The sequence below is a fragment of the Cetorhinus maximus genome, chromosome 21 (assembly GCF_964194155.1).
Source record: "Cetorhinus maximus chromosome 21, sCetMax3.hap1.1, whole genome shotgun sequence".
Lineage (NCBI taxonomy): Eukaryota > Metazoa > Chordata > Chondrichthyes > Lamniformes > Cetorhinidae > Cetorhinus > Cetorhinus maximus.
In genome coordinates this window covers 40,061,530-40,086,599 of record NC_135899.1, presented here as the reverse complement: position 1 = coordinate 40,086,599, position 25,070 = coordinate 40,061,530, and the positions used below count along the sequence as shown (strand labels likewise).

The window sequence follows — 25,070 nt, the reverse complement described above, 5'->3', positions numbered from 1 at the left end:
GGTGCAGAGGAGGTTTACCAGGATGCTGCCTGATCTGGAGGTTATTAGCTAAGAGGAGAGGTTGGCAAAACTCGGATTGTTCTCACTAGAGCGACGGAGATTGAGGGGCGACTTGATAGACGTTTACAAAATTATGAGTGGCATGGACAGAGTAGATAGTCAGAAGCTTTTTCCCAGGGTGGAAGAGTCAATTACTAGGGGACACAGATTTAAAGTGAGAGGAGAAAACTATAGAGGAGATGTGCAGGGCAAGTTTTTTTACGCAGAGGGTAGCGAGTGTCTGGAATTCACTGTGAGAGGAGGTGGTGGAAGCAGGTACGATAGTGGTGTTTAAGGGGCAGCTTGACAAATATATGAATAGGATGGGAATAGAGGGATACGGAACCGGAAGTGCAAAATGTTTTTGTTGACAGGCAATATGATCGGCGCAGGCTTAAGGGCCGAAGGGCCTGTTCCTGTGCTGTACTTTTCATTGTTCTTTCAACCGTTGTGGACCATGTGCTGTAGGTACACTCAGAGTGCCATTCGGAAAGGAGGCCCAGGGCTTTTACAATTACCGTGAAAGAACGGCGATATAATTTCAAATCAGGGCCGTGTGTGGCAAGGACAGGAACTTGCAGGTTATGGTGTTTCCATGCATCTGTTGCCGTTGTCCCTCGAAGTGCTGGAGACCATGGGATTGTATGGTGCGCTCGTAGAAGCCTGGGTGAGTTGTTGCAGTGTCTGTTGTACATGGGAAGCACTGATACCACTGTAAATCGGTGGTGGAGGGAGTTGAAAGGTGGTGGAAAGGGTACCAATTAAGCAAGCTTCTTTGATCCAGATGGCGTCCAGCTTCTTGAATGTTCTTGCAGCTGCACTCACCTTGGCAAGTACAAAGTATTCCATAGCACGCCTGGCTTGAGCCTTGTAGATGGTGGAGAGGCTTTGGGGAGGCATGAGGCAAGGAGTTCGCCCAAGAATTCCCAGCCTCTGACCTGACGGAAGGACCTCCTCGACTCACAGCTCCTGGCCTGTTGAAGATAGCCATCAATAGCTCCACGGAGTGAGCAGTTCGGCCCGACTGTCTATCCCTCTTCCGGGGCTATGTATGTGCCTAATTTCCCCTGGTGAGTGAGTATCTGCTGGTACACTTGAGTCCATCCACTGTTGGGGCGTTCGGTTTGGGGAAGGGGGCGGTGTTCGACTTGCATGCATCGTCGCCGGTGGTAGCGTTACTTATGATTTCAGTTGTTCAGTTTCCTTTATAGTTATTTGTATAAATAGTGAGTGCTGCTCACGATATAAACCTACCAAGGCAGAGATCGGTGTCATCCTCCCACAGCAGAAGGTGATGCCAAGTGTTCTGCTAATTTCTTCAAAAGTCAGTGTGTAGCTGCGAGTGAATTGGTGGAGAACAATGGCTGATCTATTGACACTCCAAGGAAAATATCGAGGTTACGATTTGAAAGGAAGAAAGCCTAGAATCGCTCAATGGCAGCGCCAGTGATTGCAAGCGGGACGGGGGCAGCAGTGGAGTATAAAAGTGGGAATGCCTTGCTCCAACTGTATAGGCATTGCTGAGACCGCACCTAGTGAACTGTGTACCTATTCAGGGCTGAATTTTAAGAGTTGTGGGAAGGGCGTATGGATCGCACCTTCCCGGAAGGAATGTGGGAAGCCAATGAGCCATGTTAACAAGGAAGCCCCAGCCATAACATTGCTGGTGTCATGAACGAGGTGAGAGTAGGACTTCCACCTGTCATGGAAGCAAGTCGTTCCCTCTGGAGCTGCCGGATTGTTCCGCACCCGTAGGTATCCCATCGGAGCCGAACTTCAGAAGTGTGCGCTGTCTGGATTGCAAGCAGGCGCTCGGATGAAGAGGACATGGCCACCGGTGTAAGCGTGACATTTGGACGGGGATGTATCGGGCTGCTTACAGAAGGGGTGAGGGAGGTGGCAGCAGGTTTTATAGACCAGGTAGGGATGAACACAGCGGGGTATCACTTTGGGAGCAGATCCCCCATGCAGACAGGACACCCCTGACTTCCATTCCATCATACATTTTAAATAGTTCGCTTAGAGAAAAAAATCAGTCTGTCCACACCCACCCGCCTGCACATGGTAACTGTAGTATGGCGTGGACATCTTAAAATTCGAATCAATTTGTTTGGTAACATGCAGAACTGATCCTTAACCCTGTATTTACTAATGCCGGGTGAGCTACAGATGTCGGCGCTCTCCCACCTAGCGTATAATGGAGGACAGTTAGGGGCGGGCTTTCCAACCCTCGTATTTTGCGAGCCGTCGCTAGCCGCTATAAACACTGCCGGCGGAAGTAGTAAAAAACTGGAATTTATCTCCATAATTAAAAGATGGATATTCTTCCAGCTACTCAGAGAAAGTTCATTGGGCTGATTCCTAGGATTAAGCGGTTGACTAATGAATAGGGGCTGAACAGGTTGGGCCTATTCTCACAGGGGTTTAAAATAATGAAGTGCAATCTTTTGATGACGTTTCAACTCGTGAGGCGATCTGGAACTAAGGGACAAAGGTTATAAATAGAGGCTCTCCAATTTAAGACGGTGATGAGGTTTGTTAAGGTTTGAAATTCTCTTCCCCAGACAGCAATGGTAACTGGACCCTTGAATATTTCCAAGATTCCGTTGGAAATATGTTTTAATCTACAAGGGTATCAATGGTTATAGGGATGGGCTGGAAAGTGGAGTTGAACTGACAAACAGGCCGGCCAGGATCTTAATGAAAGACAGAACCGGCTTGAGGTGACAAGTGGTCTTTTCCTGCTCCAATATGACCTGAAGCAGAATGGATCAGGGAAGGAGCATCAGGTGGTCAACCATGTTAAAGGATGCACGGAGTCTGAGCAGGCCTCGTGGAGGAGTTCTGCACGGAAGCAGCAGTCATAGAGTCTGAGATGTTTTACTTAAATGAGGCCATTTCAACGCGGCGGCGGAAACAAAAACCTGACTGAAATGATTGGTACATTCTATTATATTAAAGATGGGCATTAATTTGGGAGGCGCCATCTCTACCGGATATGGAGAGGAAGGGGTGTTTCGAGATGGAATTCTAATTTTTGAGAACAGGGAGGTTGAACGTTTAACTTTCAGACCGTGTCGCAATAACGAGTTTGTAAAGGAGGGGTCAGAATCTAAGAAGAGGGATGCAAGCCAAATATCAATTAATATGAGGAATAACTTTGTATTACAGGATGATCCAGTTGAAAAGGTCACACAGGGGGAATTGAGGCTCTATTCACGTAGTCCAGTATCTTTCGCATAGACAAGGGAAATCAAATGTGTGCCCATACCAGGAAAATCTATGACTGGGAAGCCACTAAAAGTTCTCGCGATGCCAAAATAATTATCTAATTAGATTCATATCAGCATCTTTTTTTGAAGAATCCCTTCGGTCCTGCAATTTTACCTCTTTTAATCACGAGTTTATGCTTGAAAAATAAAACTTATGCTATGTATTAATCCAACCTTGAATTGACGTACTTATTAAAGTAATCTTTCCTGACAGTGTTCTAAGTATGCAGGCTAGGCGATTTGTTGTTATCACTCGTTCATCGGAAATTAGATTTATTCCGGTTGGTAGCCGCAAATCCAGAAATCCAACAGTGAAATTGTCATCGGAATATTTCATGTTATGCCATTCCATTTACATAATAATTTATGTGCTATGTTATAGTCATCATAGATCATTATACAAATGTGTTACAGATAGCCAGACGGCCCATTTCCCTTACTTGCCCAAAGATGTTTCCTGCTCCAAATGAATGATCATTATATGTTGTTGGCATGAATTCCCTTTATGAATGAACACATGTTTCGCTCTTTTCTTCAGCTGTTCTCTTTGATTTTCTTTTATGCGTCAGGCCATAATATAAGTATTTAGCAGAAACTGAGAAGCTGCAGCATGAACCCAACTTGCTCAACAAAATATTGTAATAAAAGCTTCTCGCTGGCCAATTTACCGAATGGAAACATACGCCATCAACAATACGATGAAATTGTCTGAGATAGTGAAAAGAAAAACCATGGATTTCGTCTCATTATACATTTTTGGATCATTTTGATAATAAATGTTTCTCCAGAGTCCCCTGAAGACGTTGTATGTCACTATAACATGCCTGACTATCAGAACTTTGAAAAATATAATTAAATGGATTGCTAATATAGTGTTTATAACACTGTCAAACTACTGAGGTAAGACAATACAAGGACATGTTGTCAACTGTAACACTACTTCATTTAAACAGTAAAAGCGATGTTCCTGAGAAAGCTCCCCACAAACATGCAGTGACAATGATAGCCGCTGCTTTCTCGGAGCTCTCTTGGACTGTCGCTTCTAGCTGGCACAATAATGCAATCAAAATGAAGGCGGCAGTAACCAGACAGAGCATTCCACTGCATATTAAACAAATATTAAATGCCCACAAAAGTGTGAAACAGGAAACTGATTGGAAAATACATGTTCTTAATCCTCTGTAATACATCACAGTTTATAACCACCATTAGATCCGCCGCTGCCGTGGCTACCAGATAGCCAGTGATACATTTGGAGAGACCACACTTTCTTCGGGGCGGATCACAATCGTCATCAAGTTAACTGCAAGCAACAGAAAGCAAAATGTTTACCTCAAGGCTGTCCCAATAATAATGTCGCATAGCGATTTGAATCCGTAATGGAAGCATGAAATGTTCATACCTCAAATACTTCAAAAAATAATGGAATGAAATGTTTGTTAGTGTACAGGGAACTCAGTGGTAAATCTAGGAAAGGAATTCATTGGAACATGTATAATGCGAAGAAACTGTTAATCCCCGATAAGGACAAACATTCTCAGGTTAACCAAATCCTCTGGTTCCCGATTACTCAGATGCCCCTTTATCTTGTAGTAAAAGTAAATATCTGAAGATGGTCTACCCGCTGGGTTATGAGTGTGGGGAGTGTACTGTTACCCTGTTGCAGTGTTGTCTTTAGGGCATGAACAGTTCAATTATTCTCTATTGAGTCTGATCAATCAACATGGAGAGTAAATTCTCACCCTGATGTCAAATATATTTTTTCTGGCAAACCACAAAAAAGCTGGTGATCAGCTCCAGTAACTCCAGTAACTGAAAATGTCCGTATTTATCTTCCACTCACAACACAAATATAATTAGAGCTGAAATATTCGGTTTCCGATGAAGAGTCATATCAGGCTGGAAACGTTATTCATGTTTCTATCTTCACAGATGCTCTCAGGCCTGTTGCGTTTTTTTTTCAGCACTTTTTGTTTTTATTTGAGTTCTCTGGCACACACAGAATTTTGCATTAATTGTAGCTATTCGGGCGTTGGCAATGTCCAGAGACTCCAACATAATTACTGTGCATCCAGAGATTCACAAGTGGCAGGGTGCAGAGTCAAAGAGTGACATGTTCTACAGAAATGCCCTGTATCAGGATGTACAGACATTGAAACAGTTATAGGGAATAGAGACCTTCAAAAATGTTAACATCTGCAGAAACTAACATAGTGACAGAGCCTAATCAATCAGAGAAAGTAACAGGCTTTAAATACACCTCACTGGGATAGTGTCAAAAGGCTTACACGCCATGACAAACTTAAAGGCACTCATGAGGTGACAGAGTCCACATACATTCAGGCAGAGACATAGTTACTGGGTTTGCAGGCATACAGAGTGACTGGAACTGAGGCCATCACACATTGGCAGGGACGCACATCATGAAAGGTTCCACAGACTTATACACATAGTGACAGTTTCTGCACAGACTCACATAGGGATGAACGAAACAAATGCAGCAATATGGCCCACATACATCACACAGTGACAGGCTCTAACGGCTCCCACAGGCAGACACTCACAGTGACAGAATCTCGAAACAGTCACAAAGTGATGGGGTCTGCAGGGGCTCAAACAGTGATAGGGTCTACAGGCACACACAGACGTGCAACAGGCACTCACACAGTAACAGGGTCCAGGCAGACTCATACATTCACAGGGACACAGATACTCAGAAATTGACTAGGTCTTCAGGCATCGTCTAGAACAACTCACACAGTGACGGGGTCTACGCAGACTATTATATTGACACATTCTACAGAATAACACATGTCGTGTTTACAGACGCTCTCACCGTAACATGGTCTAAGACTCATACACTTACAGAGTATACGTGCCCCTGGGCCTTTACAGGATCTACAGGCGAGCACACGTTGATGGGATCTACCGATTCAATCAAATTGGAAGGGTTTAATAGAACCGAGGCAGTGATAGAGTCTGCAGATACTCACACAGTGATGAGACGTACAGATTCACACATAATGATAGATTCTACAGATATTCACAGTTTCAGGTCCTTCAGAGGCGCACAACGATACGGTATACAGATATAAAAGCTGTGACATGGATTACAGGCACTTGCAGAATGATACTGTTTAGCAACCCCTCGAGCAATGACTGCCCAAATACATACTGGGTGAAAAATTCGACAGGAATCTGAGACAACGTTACAGCGTTCACAGGCACTGACACAGTGTAAGTGATATAGACAGATACAGTGACAGTTTCTTCTGACATTCAGAAAGTGATAGGCTCTATAGCCACTCTGACAGTGAAGGCGTCTGCAGGCACTCACTGTAATTGTCCACACATAGTCACATATTGACAGGGTTTAGGGACAGACATGCAGTGACAGGTTCTTGTGATGGAATTGCTAGTTTCAAGGTCGATATTTTTTAGCCAAACCTTGTTTGAAAGTGTTAACTAAAAAGGGAAACTGAGAAAGGAAACTGACCTTCAAAGTTTCGAAGGAAATGAAGACTGAAACAACATTTGCAAACCTAAACTTCTGGGGAAACCAGAACCATATGAAAAATAGCACAGAGACATCCAAGCCTCCAAACTCAGGAGATGTTGTTGAAGATCCCAGTGGTGATGTGCAGGTAGGATGAAGAAAACGGAGGAAAGATTCATAACATGAGAACATGGAAATATACCAGCGCTACAGCTGCTTCTGTTACTTGAAGATAAAACTGTTGGATCTGTGCCATCCAGACCATAGTAAGCAGAGTTTAGGAGGTTCTCTGCGGATGTGCGCCATTTTTTGTGAAGACGGTACCCATGGTTGGTTGTATACTGCTGGGGTGAGGCCAAGTTCTAATAGAAGAGGAGTTCATGAAGAATACCGAGATTTGAAGAACTTTGGGAATGAGAGTCATAACATACATTCAAGGTGGACTGGCGCGCTAATTCGTATTACAGGCGCACACAGAATGAGAGGTTCTACAGACACACGCTGAATGACAGGTTCTTTAGATAAACACATATTGATAAGTCTACAGACAGTCATGCAGTGTCCAGGTCTATGGGCGTCCACGCAGTGACATAGTCCACGACCACTGGCACAGTCACAGATTCTATGGACACACGCACGTTGTCATGGTTTGCAAACACCCCCCTTAGAGACAGGGTGGACAGATTTGCTCAGAAATAGAGGGGGCAGCAGCAGTGATGGAGCAGTAGGGTGATGTGTGGCATGCAGGGAACAGTAGAAAGCAGAGCAGCAGAGCAGTGAATAGCAAAGAGGTATCACTAGAGAGGGAATCAATATATGGGGAGTAGGAAAGTGGCGGATAGTGTAGACAGTTGGCGGAATAGGCAGAAAAGTGCAGATGAAATTTAATGCAGAGCAGAGGTAACTGATTCAATTCGGTTGCAAGAACGCAGGGAAACAATATGAATTAAAGTTGGAATTTCTAAAGGGGGTAGAGGAGCAGGGGGACATGGGTACACTTGAGCTCAACGCTTTCTAAATTGCAGGGCAGGCTGAGAGAATCATTAATTAAATATACACTATCTAGGCTATCAAAAAAGGGACTTAGGTTTCAAAATCAAAGAAGTTATAAAGCATTGTTTTGGCAAATGTAAGCAAGCATGAACAGAACAACTTCTCACTGAGTGCAGCTACTCAGAGAATGAGCTGGGAATTTGATGAGTGCTTGAATTTAAGTGTTAATTTAAAGAGTTAATCTCTATCTAAAATATATTCAAGTTTGGGGTTTAGAATTTAACTAAAATTTACTGTTAAATAACATTCCTTTCAGTATTTGTCAGCGATTAACAAGAACCAACTACGAGAGGCAGCTGCAGTTAATCATTTATTAGCTAGTTTGAACTCTATTTCCTAGCAGTACCCCCACCCTCCCCCCGCCAGTGCTTACTCCTTTCTGTATATTTTCAGCTACTGAGCTACTGTAAATATAAGTGGCCTTGCTGAGTGCATGAAGTGAGAAATCACGAAGAAAACGCCTGTAATTGAGTGCAGTTAGACGCAGAGTTTGACCTTGGAAATTTGGTGAGTGAGAGAATTCGGTGCAGTGAGGAAGGAGATGCTGTACAAGTAAGTAGCTACCTTAACTTTGAATTGAAAAGGTACACATAGTGCGGCGGACAAAATGAAAAGTACGAGGGGGTCAGTCTGGAGGGCTTTAGATTTCCAGGCTTTGGTCCAGTTCTGGGGTGGGTAGTGCTTGTTAGAAGCCTCACACGCCTTAGCGGGACTGGGACGAATATCCGCACTGGGACAACTGCTAATGCTTCGAAAGGGCGGTGAGAACCAGAGGGGGTCTACTTGATGCCAAACTTTGATTCCACTGTCTTCCAGTTTCACTTAATATTTTCCTCCCCACTAATATCAGCTTTGTCCCTCGCCTCTCTGAATTCCTAGAGTCAAAACATTTTTTAAAAAGGCAAAACTAACGGCATTCTATTTGAATGCGCATAGCATTTACTGAAAGGTAGATGAACTGATGGCACGAATATATGTACACGGTTATGATCTAATTGCTCTTAGGGAGACATGGCTGAAGGCTGGGAACTGAATGTTCAAGGGTTCACACTTATTAAAAGAGACAAAATGGAAAGAAGAGGTGGTGTGGCATTGTTAATAAATGATGAGTTGAGTACATTAGTGTCAGAGGATCTTAGTTTGGGATCAAAATGTTGAATCAGTTTGTGTGGAGGTAAGAAACAACAAGTGGCAGCAAGCATTGGTTGGAGTCATTTACAGCTCACCAAAAAGTAGTGGTAATGTAACCAGTGTAATCGAGTAATCACAGGGGACTTCAATATACATATAGACTCGGTAAACATATTTAGGACGAATGTTGTTGAGGGCGAATTTCTGGAATGTATTGGACTGGTTTCTAGAGCAATCTGTTGAGGGGCGAACAGAGAAATTAGCTACCTCAGATCTCGTATTGTGCAATAGAAAAGGGCTAATTACCAATCTCCTTGTAAAAGAGCCTTTAGGGAAGAGTGACTATGAAATGATAAAATATTCTCTGAAGTTTGGAGGTTATTTAGTCCTATACGAAACTAGGGTTTTTATATCTAAATAAAGGAAACTGCATTCACATTTTTGAGGGTAGACAGGCAACAACTAACATCTAAGCAATTAATGTATGGTTTGTGGCAAGTAAACATTCCTTTGGGAAACACACACACAAAGAAAGCAAGAAAAAATATCCATCAGTGGCTAACAAGATAAGTTAAAGATTGTCTTAAATCGAAGGAAGAGGCTTGTACAGTTGCCTAAAAAGTAAAAGGCCTGAGCTTTGGGATCTTCTTATAACTCATTAAAGGAAGAGCAAGGAATGATTAATGGAACAGAAGATAGAACATTAGAGTACACTAGCAAGAAACATATAAATGGAGTATAAAAGTTTCTCTTGTAATCTTAGAATGTAAAAAGGCAAAGGTTAGCAAAGAAAATGCGGGGCATTACATTCAGAGACAGGATAAATTCTAATGGGGAATAAGGAAATTGGAAATATGCTAAAGAAATTCTTTGTGTCTATCTTCACAGAGGGAAATGCAAAAAATACTCCCAGATGTAATGGAGAACCAAGTGACTTGCGGAAATGAGGAACTGAAATCAATTAATATTGGTAAAGACGTAGCACTGGAGAAGTTAATGGGAAAGAAACATCCCCTGTGCCTGATGATCCACATCTCAAATATTTGAAAGAGGTGACTGAAGCAATGTTGTACGCATTGGTACTCATCTTGCTAGATTTCATAGATTCCGGAATGGTTCTTTGAAGATTCAAAGGTGTCAAAGGTAATCCCACTGTTTAATAAAGCAGGGAGAGACAAATGGGCAAATTAAGACCTGTAATCCTGAGATCAGCAGTAGGGAAAAATGGTGCAATTGATTCCAAAGGCCGTGACAAATAAACAGTTAGAATATAATTGCAGTGTGTGGGAGAATCGACAAGGTTTTAAAAACCCGTTGGAATTTCCTGAGGGTAACTAGTAGAATATATAAGGAGAATCAGTTGGTGTAATGTTTTTGAATTTTCAGAAGGCAGTCAGTAAAGCCCCATACAGCAGCTTGGTGAAGAAAATTGGTGGGCACGGGATCGGGGGGTAATATGTATTGAGAACTCATTAACGAAGAGAAAAAAGAGAGTGGAAATAAATGGAAAATTCTCAGGTTATCAGACTGTGACTCATTGGCTGACGCAAGGTCAGTGCTTGGGCCCCAGTTATTCCCAATTTATACCAATGATTTGGATTTGGGCACAAAATGTGATATCTCCAAGTTTGCTGATGATGCAAACCTAAGTGGGAATGTGAGTTGTGAGTAGAATGTGAAGATTTTTAATGGGATTTGGACAGAATAAGTGAGTAGGTCAAATATGGCCCATGGACTATACTATGAAAAATGTGGAGTTATCCACTTTGGTAGAAAAAACAGAAATGAGGAGTATACTTTTTATCAATAATAAGAGGTTGAAAACTGTAGATAACCAAATGGAACAGGATGAACTTGTTCACGATTCACGGAAAAATAGCATACAGGTGCTGTAAGGATTTAGGAAGATGAATGGTATGTTGGCCTTTGCTGCAAGGATTGAATACAGGAGCAAAGATGTTCTGGTGAATTTTTTTAGAGCCTTGGTAAGACAGAGTCTTCAGTGTTTCTTACAGTTCTCGTTTCTTAAGTGTTGGTATGATTTACTTGGAACAGAGAGAGTGGCACGAACGTTCACGGGACTGAGGCATGGGATGGTGGAATATTCCTACGAGGAGAGGTTGAGGCAAATTTACCTTGTATTCTCTAGAGTTCAGAACTATGTGAAGTGATCACATTGAACCACATAAAAATCACAGAATCATAGAATTTTAACTCCACAGTAGGAGGCCTTTCGGCCCATCGTGTCTGCACAGGCTATCCAAATGAGCATCATGACTAGTGCCAGTGCCCTGCTTTTTCTCCGTACCCCGGCACATCATTTCCATTTAAATAACCATCTAATATCATCCTGAATGTCTCGATTGAACCTGTCTCCACCACACATCTAGGCAATGCATTCTAGACCCGAACCACTCACTTTGTGGAGAAGTTATTTTTTTTTCCTCACGTCACATTTGCTTCTTTTGCAAATCACTTTAAATCTGTGCCCTCTCGTTCTCAATTCATTTAGGATTTGGAACAGTTTCTCCTTATCTACCCTGTACCGCCCCCTCATGATTTTGAACATCTCTATCAAATCTCCTCTCAGCCTTCTCCTCTTCAAGGAGAGCAGTCCCAACCTCTCCAATCTATCCCCATAGCTGAAGTTCCCCATCCCTGGAACCATTCTTGTAAACCTCTTGTGCACTCTCTCCAATGTGCTCACATCCTTCCTACAGTGTGGCGCCCAGAACTGTACACAATACTCCAGCTGAGGTCCAACGAGTGTCTTATATGAACTCAGCATAACCTTCTTGCTCTTGTACTCTATACCACTATTACCACTATTAATAAAGCCCAGGATACTATATGCTTTATTAACTGCTCCCTCCACCTGCCCTGCCACCTTCAATGATCTATTCACATATACACCCAGGTCTTTCTGCTCCTGCACCCCCTTCAAAAGTTCACCCTTTATTTTATATTGTCTGCCCATGTTCTTCCTACCAAAATGCATTGCATCACAGTTCCCGTATTGATCTTCTATTGAAATTCTATAGGTTTTGACAGAGTAGATGCAGGAAGGATTCTAGAACCAGGCTACACAGTCTCAGAATAAGGGAGTGGGGGATTTATTCATCTTATTTCATTGGTGTTCTTCATTGGATGTGGGCGTCGCTGGCTAGGCCAACTATTATTTCCCATCGCAAATTGCCCTTGAGAAGTTGGAGGTGAGCTGCCTTCTTCAACAGCTGTAGTCCATGTGGTGTAGGTAAACCCACGGTGTTGTTAAGGAGGCGGTTCCAGGATTTTCATCCAGCGACAGCGAAGGTATTATGATATATTTGTAAGTCAGGGAATGTGTGACTTGCAGGCTGGTGGTGTTCCCATGCATCGACTAACCTTGCCCTTCCACATTGTAGCGGTCGTGAGGGTGAAAGCTGCCGTCGAGGGAGCCTTGGTGACTTCCTGCAGTGCATCTTATACAAACTGTTGCCACTGTGCAGGGGGTGGAGGGAGTGAATGTTTGTGGAAAGGCTGCCTTTCAAATCCTGGATGGTGTCGAGCTTCTTGAGTGTTGTGGGAGCTGCACTCCTCCAGGCAAGTGGGCAGTTTCCATCACATCCCTGACTTGTGCCTTGTTGATGGTGGACAGGTTTTGGAGAGTCAAGAGCTGAGTTATTGGCCGCAGGATTCCTAGCCTCTGACCCCTCTTGTAGCCACAGTATTTATGTGGCTAGTGCTGCTCAGATTCTGGTCAATGGTAACCCCCAAAATGTTGATAGTGGGGGATTAAGTGATGTTAATGCCACTGGATGTAAGGGGGATATGGTTGAATTCTCTCTTTTTGGAAATGGCCATTGGCTGGCACTTGTGTGGCGCGATTTTTACTTGCCACTTGTCAGCCCAAACCTGGATATTGTTCAGGTCTTGTTTGTTGAATTTGGACATGGACTGCTTCAGTATCTGAGACGCTGCAAATGGTGCTGAACATTGTGTAATAATCAGCGAACATCCCCACTTCCGATCTTGTGACAGAAGGAAGGCCATTGAAGGAGCACCTGAAGACAGTTGTGTCTAGGATACTACCCTAAGGAATTACTGCGGTGATGTCCTGGAGCTGACATGATTGACCTGCAACAACAGCAACCATTTTCCTTTGTGCTAGGTTTGACTCCAACCAACGGAGAGTTTCCCCCCTGATTCCCATTGGTTCTAGTTTTGCTGGAGCTCCTCGGTCCAATGCTGCCTTGATATCAAGAGCAGTGACTCCTACCTCAACACATTTAGAACTGAGATCAACAGAAATTTCTTCACTCAGAGGGTGGTAAACCTTTGGAATTCTCTAGCCCAAGGGATTGTGGAGGGTCCGTCATTGAGTATGTTCAAGATAAATATCGATGGACTTCAATATAATAGTAGAATGTAGAATTGTTCCAGCACAGAAGACAGGATATGGGGATAGTGCAGGGAAATGCTTCGGTGTAGAAGATCACGCATGATCTAATTTATTGACGGAGAATGATCGAGGGCCGAATCTCTTACTCCTCCGCCTTTTACCTATGATCTTATTTTCCTATGGTATCAACGGTAGTACTATATCCACTGCTGGGCACGGGACTTTAGGCATCATATGAAGACACATGGGAACACTGGTGCCTCAGCAGGCTCAAGGTGTCGAGTTAGGAACTGACTGACTCCTGGAAGAAGAGCTGCTTCAACTTAAAGGCTGTGCAACCACAGCCGTGTGAATACGGATGTGCTATCAAAAAAACATATCGTCATGATGGAGATTTGCTTCCAGTACCTGGACAAAGCTGGAGGTGCACTACAAAGGCACTGGCAAAGCTCTGTGGAATGTCCTTTGTGTGCTGCACTACGTGCAAAATTGTGCAGGTAAGATAGAGACAATACTTGACTCATATTAGCTTTCCTCACCTACTTGCTTCATGCAGAGTCTCGATCTTTTGTACGCTCGAAGAATGTTCACTGAGGGGACACTCTGTTCCCTGCTGCCCACTGCAGCTTGCAGTCTCTGGAATATCATCTCCAGAATCTGACTCCTGGATTTCTGCAACAAGACAGAGTGGACATGAATGCACAGTCAACTTGTCAATGGAAAGCATGTCGACAGTGCACCATATCACAATATTAGTGCTCATGTAGGCATAAAAGAGAAAAAAACTAGAAGCAAACGGATCGAGGGGAGTGAACCGTGCAGTAAACTGTATTATGCACTTTATTTTCACCTCGAGGACTTGAATTCAAATCTCGCCCCTACTACTATGATCACTCTCCGCTCATTCTCAGGATCTTGTAAGGTTAGTTTGACAATTGACAAGCCAGTCCTGAGTGGCTCTATGCGAACAATGCATCATTGCCCTGATACTGAAGGTAGTACTTTCCTTCAGTGCTAAATTGTTGGGAAGAACGGGTGCTACCGCAACATTGCAGTCAGTTTAGTACAGAGGCGCTCCCTCACTGTATACTCAATGCTCAATAACATTCAAAATATCCAAATACATTTTGGCCCCACAATCCCCAAGATACATATCATTTTTGCTCAATACCCAGAACATTCAAATCTCCCAGGCATATGCCCAGCCCCAATCCCCCCAAACCTGCTAAACCTCCCAACTTCTCCGAAACACACTCCACCCATCCCCAAACTCACGTTCACACTGTCCAATACCGCAAAACATCATGGTTTCCAAAGATATTTGCATCCAACAACTCAACAAATCTTCAAATACCGCAACACTACCAAAACACCTCCGGCACTCACACATAGCAACAATCAAAATATTCACTCCCCAAACATATTCACGCTGAATGACTCCGTCAATCGCCCTCAAATACTCAGACCCCCAAAACATTTCTCATACCGGGAACATAATTCACACCCTGGAAAATCTACAGCATTCAAAAATCCCCAATGCATTTATACCACCCAACTTCTTCAAACTACCAAAATCCCCCAATACACATGATATTCCTGTAAACCCACTGAACCCCGCGAAATCAACCAAAGCTTCTATTTTCTGTTCAAAAATTGCAACATCCTGAACATTCAAAACTCACACGTTTGTTTAGAGCAGCCCATTCGTACAAATTGCCCTAACATCCTCCAGCTCCCACAACCTCATTCACTGTGCTCACCACCCATTGGGCTCATATTCCAAACCATTTATAACCCATACACCCAATCTCTCAACGTCACCAAAACCCTACCAACACAGTTCACATGTCTGCAAATTCCATCCACGTTCCGCTACGAACATAACATTCACACTGTCAAATGTATTCTCACACTGAGCACAGATAAATGAACATCAAGTTTCACCAACATATATTACACTCTTTCAAACATCTTTGGAAATTTTTCCAAAACCCAGAAAAACAGTTCACACCCCTCCAAACCTCCATCACCATCGGGAACCGCCTTCACTTTCATAAAAGCCACTTCACCCTCACAAAATCCCCTTCCCCCTCACAAAGCCCCCTCAACCTCACAAATCCCCTTCACCATCACAACCCCCCTTCATCCCGACAAACATTTTTCACCCCCAGAAACCTACTTCACCCCCAGAAATATCCTTCACCCCTACAAACCTCGTTTGCCACGACAAGCCCCCTTCGCCACCATATATCTCCCTCACCCCCCAAGCCCCCTTCACCCCCATAAACATCCTTCACCAACACAGACCCCCTCCACCACCACAAAACTCATCCACCCGCACAAACCTCCCTCAACTCCCCAACCCCTCCACCCGCACAACATCCTTCACCCCCACAAACCCCCTTCACCCCCACACACCCCTTTCATCTACATAAATTCCCTTCACCCACAGAAACGCCCTTCACCTTCACAAACACCCTTCACCTTCACAAACCCCCTTCCCCTTCACAAACTACCTTCGCCCCAACAAACTCCTTCAAGCATCACAAATACGCTTTCCACCCGCAATGTGCATCTGCATCTGAAAACACCACCATCTCAACCCCACTGATGATTTTATCCTCACAAATCAAATTCACGCACACACAATCCCTTTTGAAAAAACCCAAACCCATTCATGTCCCCACAAAGCTATTTCATACTCAGCAACCCCTTCACACACCACAAAACGCCAACACAGCACCATAAATACCTGCACATTGACAGGCCGCAGAAACAGGTCCTTCACACACACACACACAGACGCACGTGCATGCGCACACACAGACACTTATGCGCACACATACATGCATGCACACAGATATATCCACACACATACACATACAAATACACTTTGAAACACCCCAAAAAGCCCTTTAAAGACAACAAACACATCGATACGCCAGATCCGCTTCAATGTGCCAAAATACGGCCATGCCTCCACACAAGCCTCTTCACAGCCACAGAAACACTCTTCTTGCTCTTAAAGCCCCTTTCGCATACCCAAAAACGCACTTCAGAGGTGCACAATCCCTTGCCACACTCCTACAAAACCACATTCACACACCGCCACAAACTATTTTCACAAACTCTCAAACGCTCTTCAGAGATCCACAAACTCCATGTGCAGCACCACAAGCTCCTTTCGGATACAGAAACGTGCTTTGCATATCTAAAACCCTTCAACGTCCCCTGCCCCCCCCCTAAAAAAAACCCACCTTAACAGAACGAAATGGACTGCTCAACATCAAAAACCCACATGCACCCCTCCAACCCCGTTTGTTTTCTCAAACTTAGCAAATACTCTGTTACCCCCAAATTCTATTCATACGTTACTATGGCCCATCATCGAAAGCCCCACTCCACGCAAAGCCCGTTTGCACCCTGAAACACCGTTTATATCACTTGCAACTTGTTTCTTACTTCCAGTCCATGAGCAAGAGGCGATAATGTGTTAAGCAAATTCGAATCTCCTGTTAGAAGTGTAACTATTTCGGCAGCGTTGTTTTCTGTCGAAACTGAATTCACTTGTTTACATACCTGCCACAGTTGCAGTCATAGGAAAGCTCCTTCGCTTTTCTTTTTGGGGAGCCACCTTGGAGACCTGGATGAAAGGCAGCAAACCATCAAGTTTCAGCAAAGCCAATTCGCACATATACATTGTGCTTGCAATTATTATACTCTCCCAGGCCGAACAATCAGCCAGAATTGATCAGATCAGATCTCTATTTGAAGCGTTAGCCAATCAGTTTTCTAGATCACACTGGGTATCAGGAGACCTTGTTGACTTCTGGCATTCACCGGGATTCGCTCACATCCACTCAGATCTACATAACGCCATGACCTAAAATGTTCTCTTCCCTTATGATTAGCCCAAATCACTGGCTAAAATTTGCAGCTTGGTCCTATAAAAGAAGATGCAGTGATGGGAGGGGGTCACGCTTGATGTCCCACAACTGGAGCATGGCTGTCAGGGTATTTTACATTTTTCTTTTTGATTTATTGTCAGAATTCTATACATTGTTCTAATAGTCGTGAGCATGTTTATTCTTACATGGGTATTGGAATTATACAGTAACCTGTTAAGCAGTATTTGGCATAATGTAAAACTAAGCGAAGTAGGAAAAGCTATGGAAGGTGAGAAGTTCGGGCAGCTAGAATGTTGAATAGAAGAAGGTGATTCTGTTCAGTCTAGAAACTGATGGAGATGGAAAAAAATCACTATCACCGCTGAATGCTCTTGACACAAACGCACACACACAAACCCACACACGCACACACACACATACATATACATCCGCACACACAACAGACACACACTACAAAATGTATTTTGGCGTTTAATGCAAGGGGAATGGAACATAAAATGCACAAGTTTTACGGCAGATCTGCAGAACCTTGTTCAGAACTCATTTGGAGCACTGTGTACAGTTTTCCTCTCATTTGAAAACATATAATACGCTTTAGAAGAAGTTCAAAGAAGGCTTATTCGACTCGTTCTCCTGCTGAATAGCTTAACGTATGAAGAAATGTGGAACAAAGGGGAATCTTTGGATGTTCTGCACTTAGATTTTGCAAAGACATTTGACATGCTGGAACATAAATGGTTACCGTACAAAATAAAAATTAATGATGCACTAGGTAACCTATTGAGATATATAGAGGATTAGTCGGATAACAGGAAACAAAGAGTAGGCATAAAATGATCGTTTTCGGGTAGGCAAGGATATACATGCGTTAGAAACAGTTCAGAGAAGGTTCACGCGACTGATTGGTGCGGTAAGCGAGTGAGGAATGCTTGGACAGGTTGGGTCTGTATCCTTTGGAGCTTTGAAGAATGAGTGGTGATTTTATTGAGATGGAGAAGTTTCCGAGGAATCCTGAAAGGGTGAATGCTGAAAGGATGTTTCCCCTTGTGGAAGAGAAAAGAACTGGGGGAACCTCTTCCAGAATAAGGGGTCTCTAAATCAACAGGGAGATAAGTTTTTTTTTAGAAAGTCGTGATTTCAATGCATTTTCTTCCCCAGGGAGCGGTGGAGGGTCATTGAATATTCTTTAGATTAATGTAGATAACTTCCAGATTGACAAGGCAGGGCAAGGGTAAAGGCGATAGGAATGAAAGTGGACTTGAGGCCAACATCAGAACAGCCACGATCTTATTAAATGGTGGAGCGGGGTAAAGGGCAGAATGGCCTATTCCTGCTCCTGATTCGTATGTTTGTATGTTCGTGAGCGGGGATTTACCTAGTGCTATTTAGAGGGATGAGGGAAGATCTTCCTGAAACATATAATATTCTAACGGAACTTTAGAGGGTGGATACGGGGAGTATATTTCCCCTTGTTGGGAGACAAGAACTAGGGGACTGAGTTTAAAATATGAGGCCGCCCTTTTAACTCGGAGATGATGCGAAGTTTTTTCTTTCGCTCAGAGGGATGTTAGTCTGTGGAATTTTTCTTCTTCCTGGAAAGCAGAGAAGGCTGGGTCATTGCATATGTTCAAAGCTATGTCAGGCCGATTTTTGATAGACCAGGGACTCACGGGTCATAGGGGAACAGTGCAAAATATATCTGAGACTACAGTCAGGTCAGCCATGACCTTACGCAATGGTTGGACAAGCTCAAAGTGCCGAATGGCCTCCTCTTGATCCTAAGTCAATGCCTTTATATTCCTATGATCACATTGAGACAATCACACTCTGCTACTGATCACAGTGATGTATTCACATACAGGCACGCACACACACACGCACATCAGAGTGAGCTACTCACATTCTTACATGTCGAGGTCAGGAACTCACACTCATACACTGAACATAATGGGATACACTCACACACGATGATTACCGTGAGGAATCCACAGATTCATCACACTTTGGATCTTTCATGCCCTCACTCTACCCTCAGTGAGGAACTCGTGATCCCAGTGATTGCAGAGATTGTTTCACACTCATAGACTGATCACAGACGGGAATCATCCCTTTGGTTATTGTCGATCTGAATTGTCTTACCTGCACCTGACAAACTGTGATTTTCTTTTCATCTGCCAATGAAGAACAAAATCAATTAATAACTGCATTACTTCTTACAGTTAGCTTATTACAACCTGAAGTTTGCATTCTGCCATTTACACTATCTACTTACATCGGTGTTTATATTTCTGTGTCTAAAGTTCTTAGTGCGTGCATGTTTGTATGTCTATTGATTGACAGAGAGAGAAAGGGAGAACTGTTGAGATAGAGATCGACAGAGACAAATAGGGAGAAAGAGATAAAGAGTGTGTGTGTGTGAGAGAGAAATAGAGACAGAGGAGGGATATGCTGTGAGATCAGTGGATAACGTGGGGTCAGGTTTTACTGTAGGGTCAAGGTTTTACTATTGATTCAGAAATTTACTTTGCGTTCAAGGGGTCTGATTTTGGGTAAGGGGTTCACAGTGGGTTCAGCGGTTACTGTGGGGTTAGATGCTTGCTGTGAGGCTAGTGTTACTATGGGATAAGTTGGGTTACTGTGTGATTAGTGCAGTTACTGTGGACACATGTCGCTGTGGGGTCTGGAGGTTACTGTAGACTCAGAAGAGTACCGGTGAGCCAGAGGATTAGTATGCAATCAGGGTAATAATTCCTATTCTGTTCATTGGCAAGCAGCTCTGAGATGGGGAGCTAACTCGTGCTTCAAAAGACTGCTCATGATTCCCGATAAATGTCTTGATCCAAACTGATCTCCCACTTCCTTCAATCATCCTTGATACACATAACGCTGATCCTTAAGACTTTCCAGCACCACGCACTTTTCACACCCATAGAATGCTCACACAATGTCCAACCTCTTCAACAATGCATTCAGGCCAGGATTGTGTGCATGACTCGGAGCTAACTTAGCTGCCCTTGCCCTTTTCAGTGAGAAATCTTATTAGAGAAAGGTTATTTCCTACAGAAGGTTTCCTGTTGTGTGGCAGTGGGAGAGGGGCTGAATGTTGAGTCCCAATGAGGGGAGCATGTGCATTGCACTGCACTTTGTGACAACGAGTTTCTTGTAGCTGCAACTATCAATGAAAGGGAAGCCTAACCAATCACAGTCCTGACTTGTGCCTTTTTGATGGTGCACAGATTTTGGAGAGTCAGGATGTCAATTACCCGCCAGGGAATACTCGGCTTTCAAACCGCTACTGTCGCCATAGCACATATGTGAATTAACCAATGATGTAACCGCTCAGAGGTGCTGTCAAAGATGTTACTGGTAGAGGACTTGTGTTGGATTGAAGAGCAGCAGATGAATTGTAGACATCCACAAAATGTAAGCTCGTGGTCCCGCATATCCCTCAATCTATCGTTACCATCAAACGGGGGGATCAACCCTTGTTAATGAAGAGTGCAGAAGGGCATGCCAGGAACAGCATCAGGCATACCAAAAACTGAGGTGTCAACCTGGTGAAGCTATAAAACAGGACTAGCTGCGTGCCAAACTGCATAAACAGCATGGTATGCAGTTTGGCACGCAGCTAGTCCTGTTTTATAGCTTCACCAGGTTGACACCTCAGTTTTTGGTATGCCTGATGCTGTTCCTGGCATGCCCTTCTGCACTTTTCATTAACAAGGGTTGATCCCCCCGTTTGATGGTAACGATAGATTGAGGGATATGCGGGACCACGAGCTTACATTTTGTAGATGTCTACAATTCATTTGCTGCTCAAATCTGAACTCTGCATTTCCCCATTAACTTACATATTTCCCATTCAAGAAGTCAACCAATTCCCTTTTCAAGGTTCCCTTGGATCCTGCTTCTTCTGCTATTTAGGACGGTAGAGTCACAGAATAATAAAAGGATTTCAGCCATTCTGCCCTTTGAGCCCATACTAGGTCTCTTAAAAAATATTTTAGCTATTCATGAACCCCTGACAGCTTGTAAATGTTTGTTTCTTTATTCAGGTGCTTATCAATTTATTTTTTAAAGCCATGAATGATGCTCCAAACACCATTTTTGGGCAATGTGTTCCCGATTTTAAGTACATTATTCCTCATGTCACCAGTGGTAATTCTGCTAATCACCACAAATCTCTTTCGCCTGATACTCAAACGTTCTTCCAGGGGAGACCGATCTCCTCTTCCTCAGCCCCCCAGGATTTTTAACATTTCTATAAAATATTCTCTCAACTTCCCTTCTCTAAGGAGAGAGGTCTCAGTTTCTCCAATGTATCCACGTAACTGAAGTAAGTGAACCATAGAAAATGCTCATAATATTTTCTGCACCATGTCTAATGCCTTCACTTTTTTCTTAATGTGCAGATCCCCATAAATTGAGATCAACCAATGTTTTGAGGAGATTTATCATAACCTGCGTGCTGCTGTTGGTAATCTGCTTAAATAACCCCGGATCCTGTATACCTTTTTAACTGTTTTTTTCACCCTGCCTTGTGACCTTCCACGATTTGGAGATCGTATAAATTCAAACAACTCTGCTTTCTCTTATCTATTTTAGACTATTTTCCTTATTTGTATTCTCTGTCCTCATGATTCCTACCATAATGCTGGGGATCCTCTGCATTAAATTTCATCGGTCATTTGCCCACCCATTTTATCAGCCTCTCGATGTCTGTTGTAAATCTAACATAATCCTCCTCTCAATTTTTGACTTATACTTGAAGTTTTGGGTCATTGGTGATTTTGCAATCATGCCCGATACACATAACTCTAAGTCATCAATTTACCCCAAGTGAAAAAAAGGTTCAGCACTGTTTCTGGGGCACACCAGCGAATAGATTCCTATTGTTGGAAAGTTAACAGTTCACTACTACTATCTGACACTTAGCCAATGTTGTATACGTGCCACCATTATCCCTTTTATTCGATGGGCTCCATCTTTCTGTAAGATCATTAAGCCACTTCATCAAACATTTTGTTTGTCCATATCTACAAAATTCACTTTATTATCCTCATCAGCTTTCTCTGCTCCAACAGTCAAACTCAATCACGTAAGTTAAACATGCTTGGCCCTCAAAATCCGTGCTGCCTTTCCTTAATTAATCCACATTTTGTTAACTTTGAGTCGGATTACCGATTCTAAAAGCTTCTCCAACACCGAGGTCAAACCGACTGGCCGGTATTGGCCAGTTACATCCCTGCACTTTTTTTTTGCGAAAAGGAACATTGCCATATGTGCAATTATTTCTGGTGGCACCCCTCCATCTAAAGAGGATTTGAAGAATATAGTCAATATTGCGCCATGTCAACGATATAATCCTCTGATTACAGAGTAAATAACTCAGTAGAAATAAAAATAACCTCAAATTGCCTTAACTTCCTCTGCTTTCTTTGCCACCTATCTTTATTTTGAGTCATTTAGTTAATCCTCCTGTCACTCAAAATATGGCTGGTGCAGTTAAATTTCTGGTTAACTTTAACAACAGGGTGGTGGGAGATTCGATGAGTGTTATGTCATTCCACAGATGGTCGGATCCATATATTCTCCCAAGTTTGAGATATTAATTGTGAGTCTGTGGGAGGGGAAGTGAATAAAATCTCTCTCAGAGATCAGATTTGCTGTTTGGCAGGAAAGGAGGGCTCTTGAAGATATTCGGGAGCTGGCAAAAAAAGACGATCTAACACTTGGAAAGCTGTTTTAATACTTAGGAGACTCTTAAGAGCTGGGTGTCTTTTTTTTCAGAAGTGGCCAACTGTGAACCGGTCTGTTATTTTTGACATGTTAAAAGTGAACTTTCGAAAGTTACTGCTGGGACGCGAAGTAGAGAGTATTCATGGAAGTGTTTCTTGCTGATATTAATCGTATCTGTGTAACACAAAGATAGAAGCTGTCCTGGGATAGGAGTCTAGCCCTACCCTACACGAACAAGAACAGCACATTGTGCAACTGTGCAGCTGTAGTGCCACCTTTGTGTGCAGAGTGATCTGGCTCGCTGCGGCACTGTAAGGCTTAATTTCTATCGACTATTTAATGTGCAATTTACCATTTTCTTTCGTTGAAGGGTTTCGCCTGTTCATTCATGTTTAATTTAAGGTGATTCTAATTTGCATAAAATTTACAAAAAGTGAAACCTTGTTGGCAATTTCTTCTCTTGGGGTTATTTGGTAAATTTACTTATTTTAGATTACGGTCTCCTTACACGGACGGTAACACCATGTTTGAAACCAAGTTGCCGTGGAATCTGGTGCCAAAAGGCCCTGCGGATCCAAACTGAGCCGGGTATTTCAGGCAAGGTGCTGTTTCACAGCACTGCCGACAACAACTTCCCTTACATTGCTGAAGATTGAAAGTAGACTGATAGAGTAGCAATTGGCCGGATTGGATTTGTTCTGCTTTTTCTGGACTACACATATCAGGGCAATTTACCACATTGTCGAATGGATACCTGTGTTATAGCCCTTAGCTAGCAGAACGGCTAGTTTTGGAATGAAAGTCTCCATTGTTGAAGCCAGATTTTGACAAGGCCCATCACCTTCGCTGTTTCAGAAAAGTACACAAAGCCGTCTCGTGATATCACTCAGAGTGAATCGAATTTTGTGAATAGTTGTATCTGTGATGCTGTGGACTTCGTGAGGAAGCCGAAACATATCATCCAATCACCACGCCTGGCTGAAGATGGTTGCAGATGTTTCGGCCTTGTCTTTTGAATTGCCTTGTTGGGTTAATAATGAGGACTTTGCACGTTGGTCTTTGCAGGCCTTTATCGTCTCCGCTGCCTTGATTGGTGCTGGGTGGTCAATTGGATTTAATTCTAATCCGACCTTTCTGTAGAGGTTTCATACAACTGAGCGACTTATTAAGATATTTCAGAGGGCAGTTAACAGTCAACAGCACTGCTGGAGGTCTAACACCACGTAGCGTCCAGGCTAGAATAAGGGCAGCAGATATTTTATGCTTTATTCAGTCATGGGGTATGGACGTCACTGGCAATGTCAGCATTTGTTACCTATCGCTCATTGTCCTTGAACTGGTTGTCTTCGTAGGCCATTTCAGAGGCAGTTACGAGTCAACTTCTCTGTTGTGGGTCTGGAGTCACATGTAGGCCAGACCGAGTTGGGATGGCAGACTAACTTCCAGAATGACATTAATGAACCCTTTTCTTTTGACAGAAATCACGTTGTGTCATAGTAATCTATGGCTAAGACGTTGTTTTCTGTATTCCACGTTTATTAATTAAATTTAATTTCCGCAATTGCCATGGTAGGAATTTACCTAACGCCTTTAGGGCATTTGTTTGGATTTTGGATTACAAGTTAATTCCTAACTTTGAGCAATAAGATTGAGCAAGTCCAGAGAACTATAAGGCATGGTACTTAAGAGTTGTAGTATGGAAGAAAATGGAATTCTTCTCAAAGTTGCCATGGAGAATCATCTAGGAACGAGAGCTGTCATGAAAAGCAATTGGCCGGTCCTGGAAGAGGAAATATCACGTGGAGTCTTGTGAACGGATATACCTTGGGGGGTTCTAATATGAGAAGGCAGCATTCAACAAATGACTACATTTTGAATGGTGTAAATGGGCAGAGACACTTTGGTCTTCATTCAATCACACCATATAATGGCAAGGCAAGTTCATAATGTGCTTTTAAAAACTATGTGGGTTGCTTGTGTTTACAATTAAGAGGAATAGAAAAACAAATAGATTATGCTAGGAATATATAATTCACAGCTTCAGACTTCAG

At 43.1% G+C, this 25,070-nt stretch overlaps 1 protein-coding gene across 1 annotated transcript in view; it reads right to left on the bottom strand.

The window, feature by feature from the left end:
• Nucleotides 1-3,559: 3,559 nt before the first annotated feature.
• The window catches only part of LOC144695384 (protein phosphatase 1 regulatory subunit 1C-like), a 31,892-nt gene continuing 10,381 nt past the window's right edge, over nucleotides 3,560-25,070 (bottom strand). The window contains exons 3-6 of the mRNA XM_078566278.1: nucleotides 19,420-19,451; nucleotides 16,952-17,015; nucleotides 13,912-14,044; nucleotides 3,560-4,614 (exon numbers count right to left, since the gene is read on the bottom strand). Of these exons, the coding sequence (XP_078422404.1) occupies nucleotides 4,611-4,614; nucleotides 13,912-14,044; nucleotides 16,952-17,015; nucleotides 19,420-19,451 (233 nt within the window). The 3' untranslated portion in view covers nucleotides 3,560-4,610. The remainder of the gene's footprint in view (nucleotides 4,615-13,911; nucleotides 14,045-16,951; nucleotides 17,016-19,419; nucleotides 19,452-25,070) is intronic.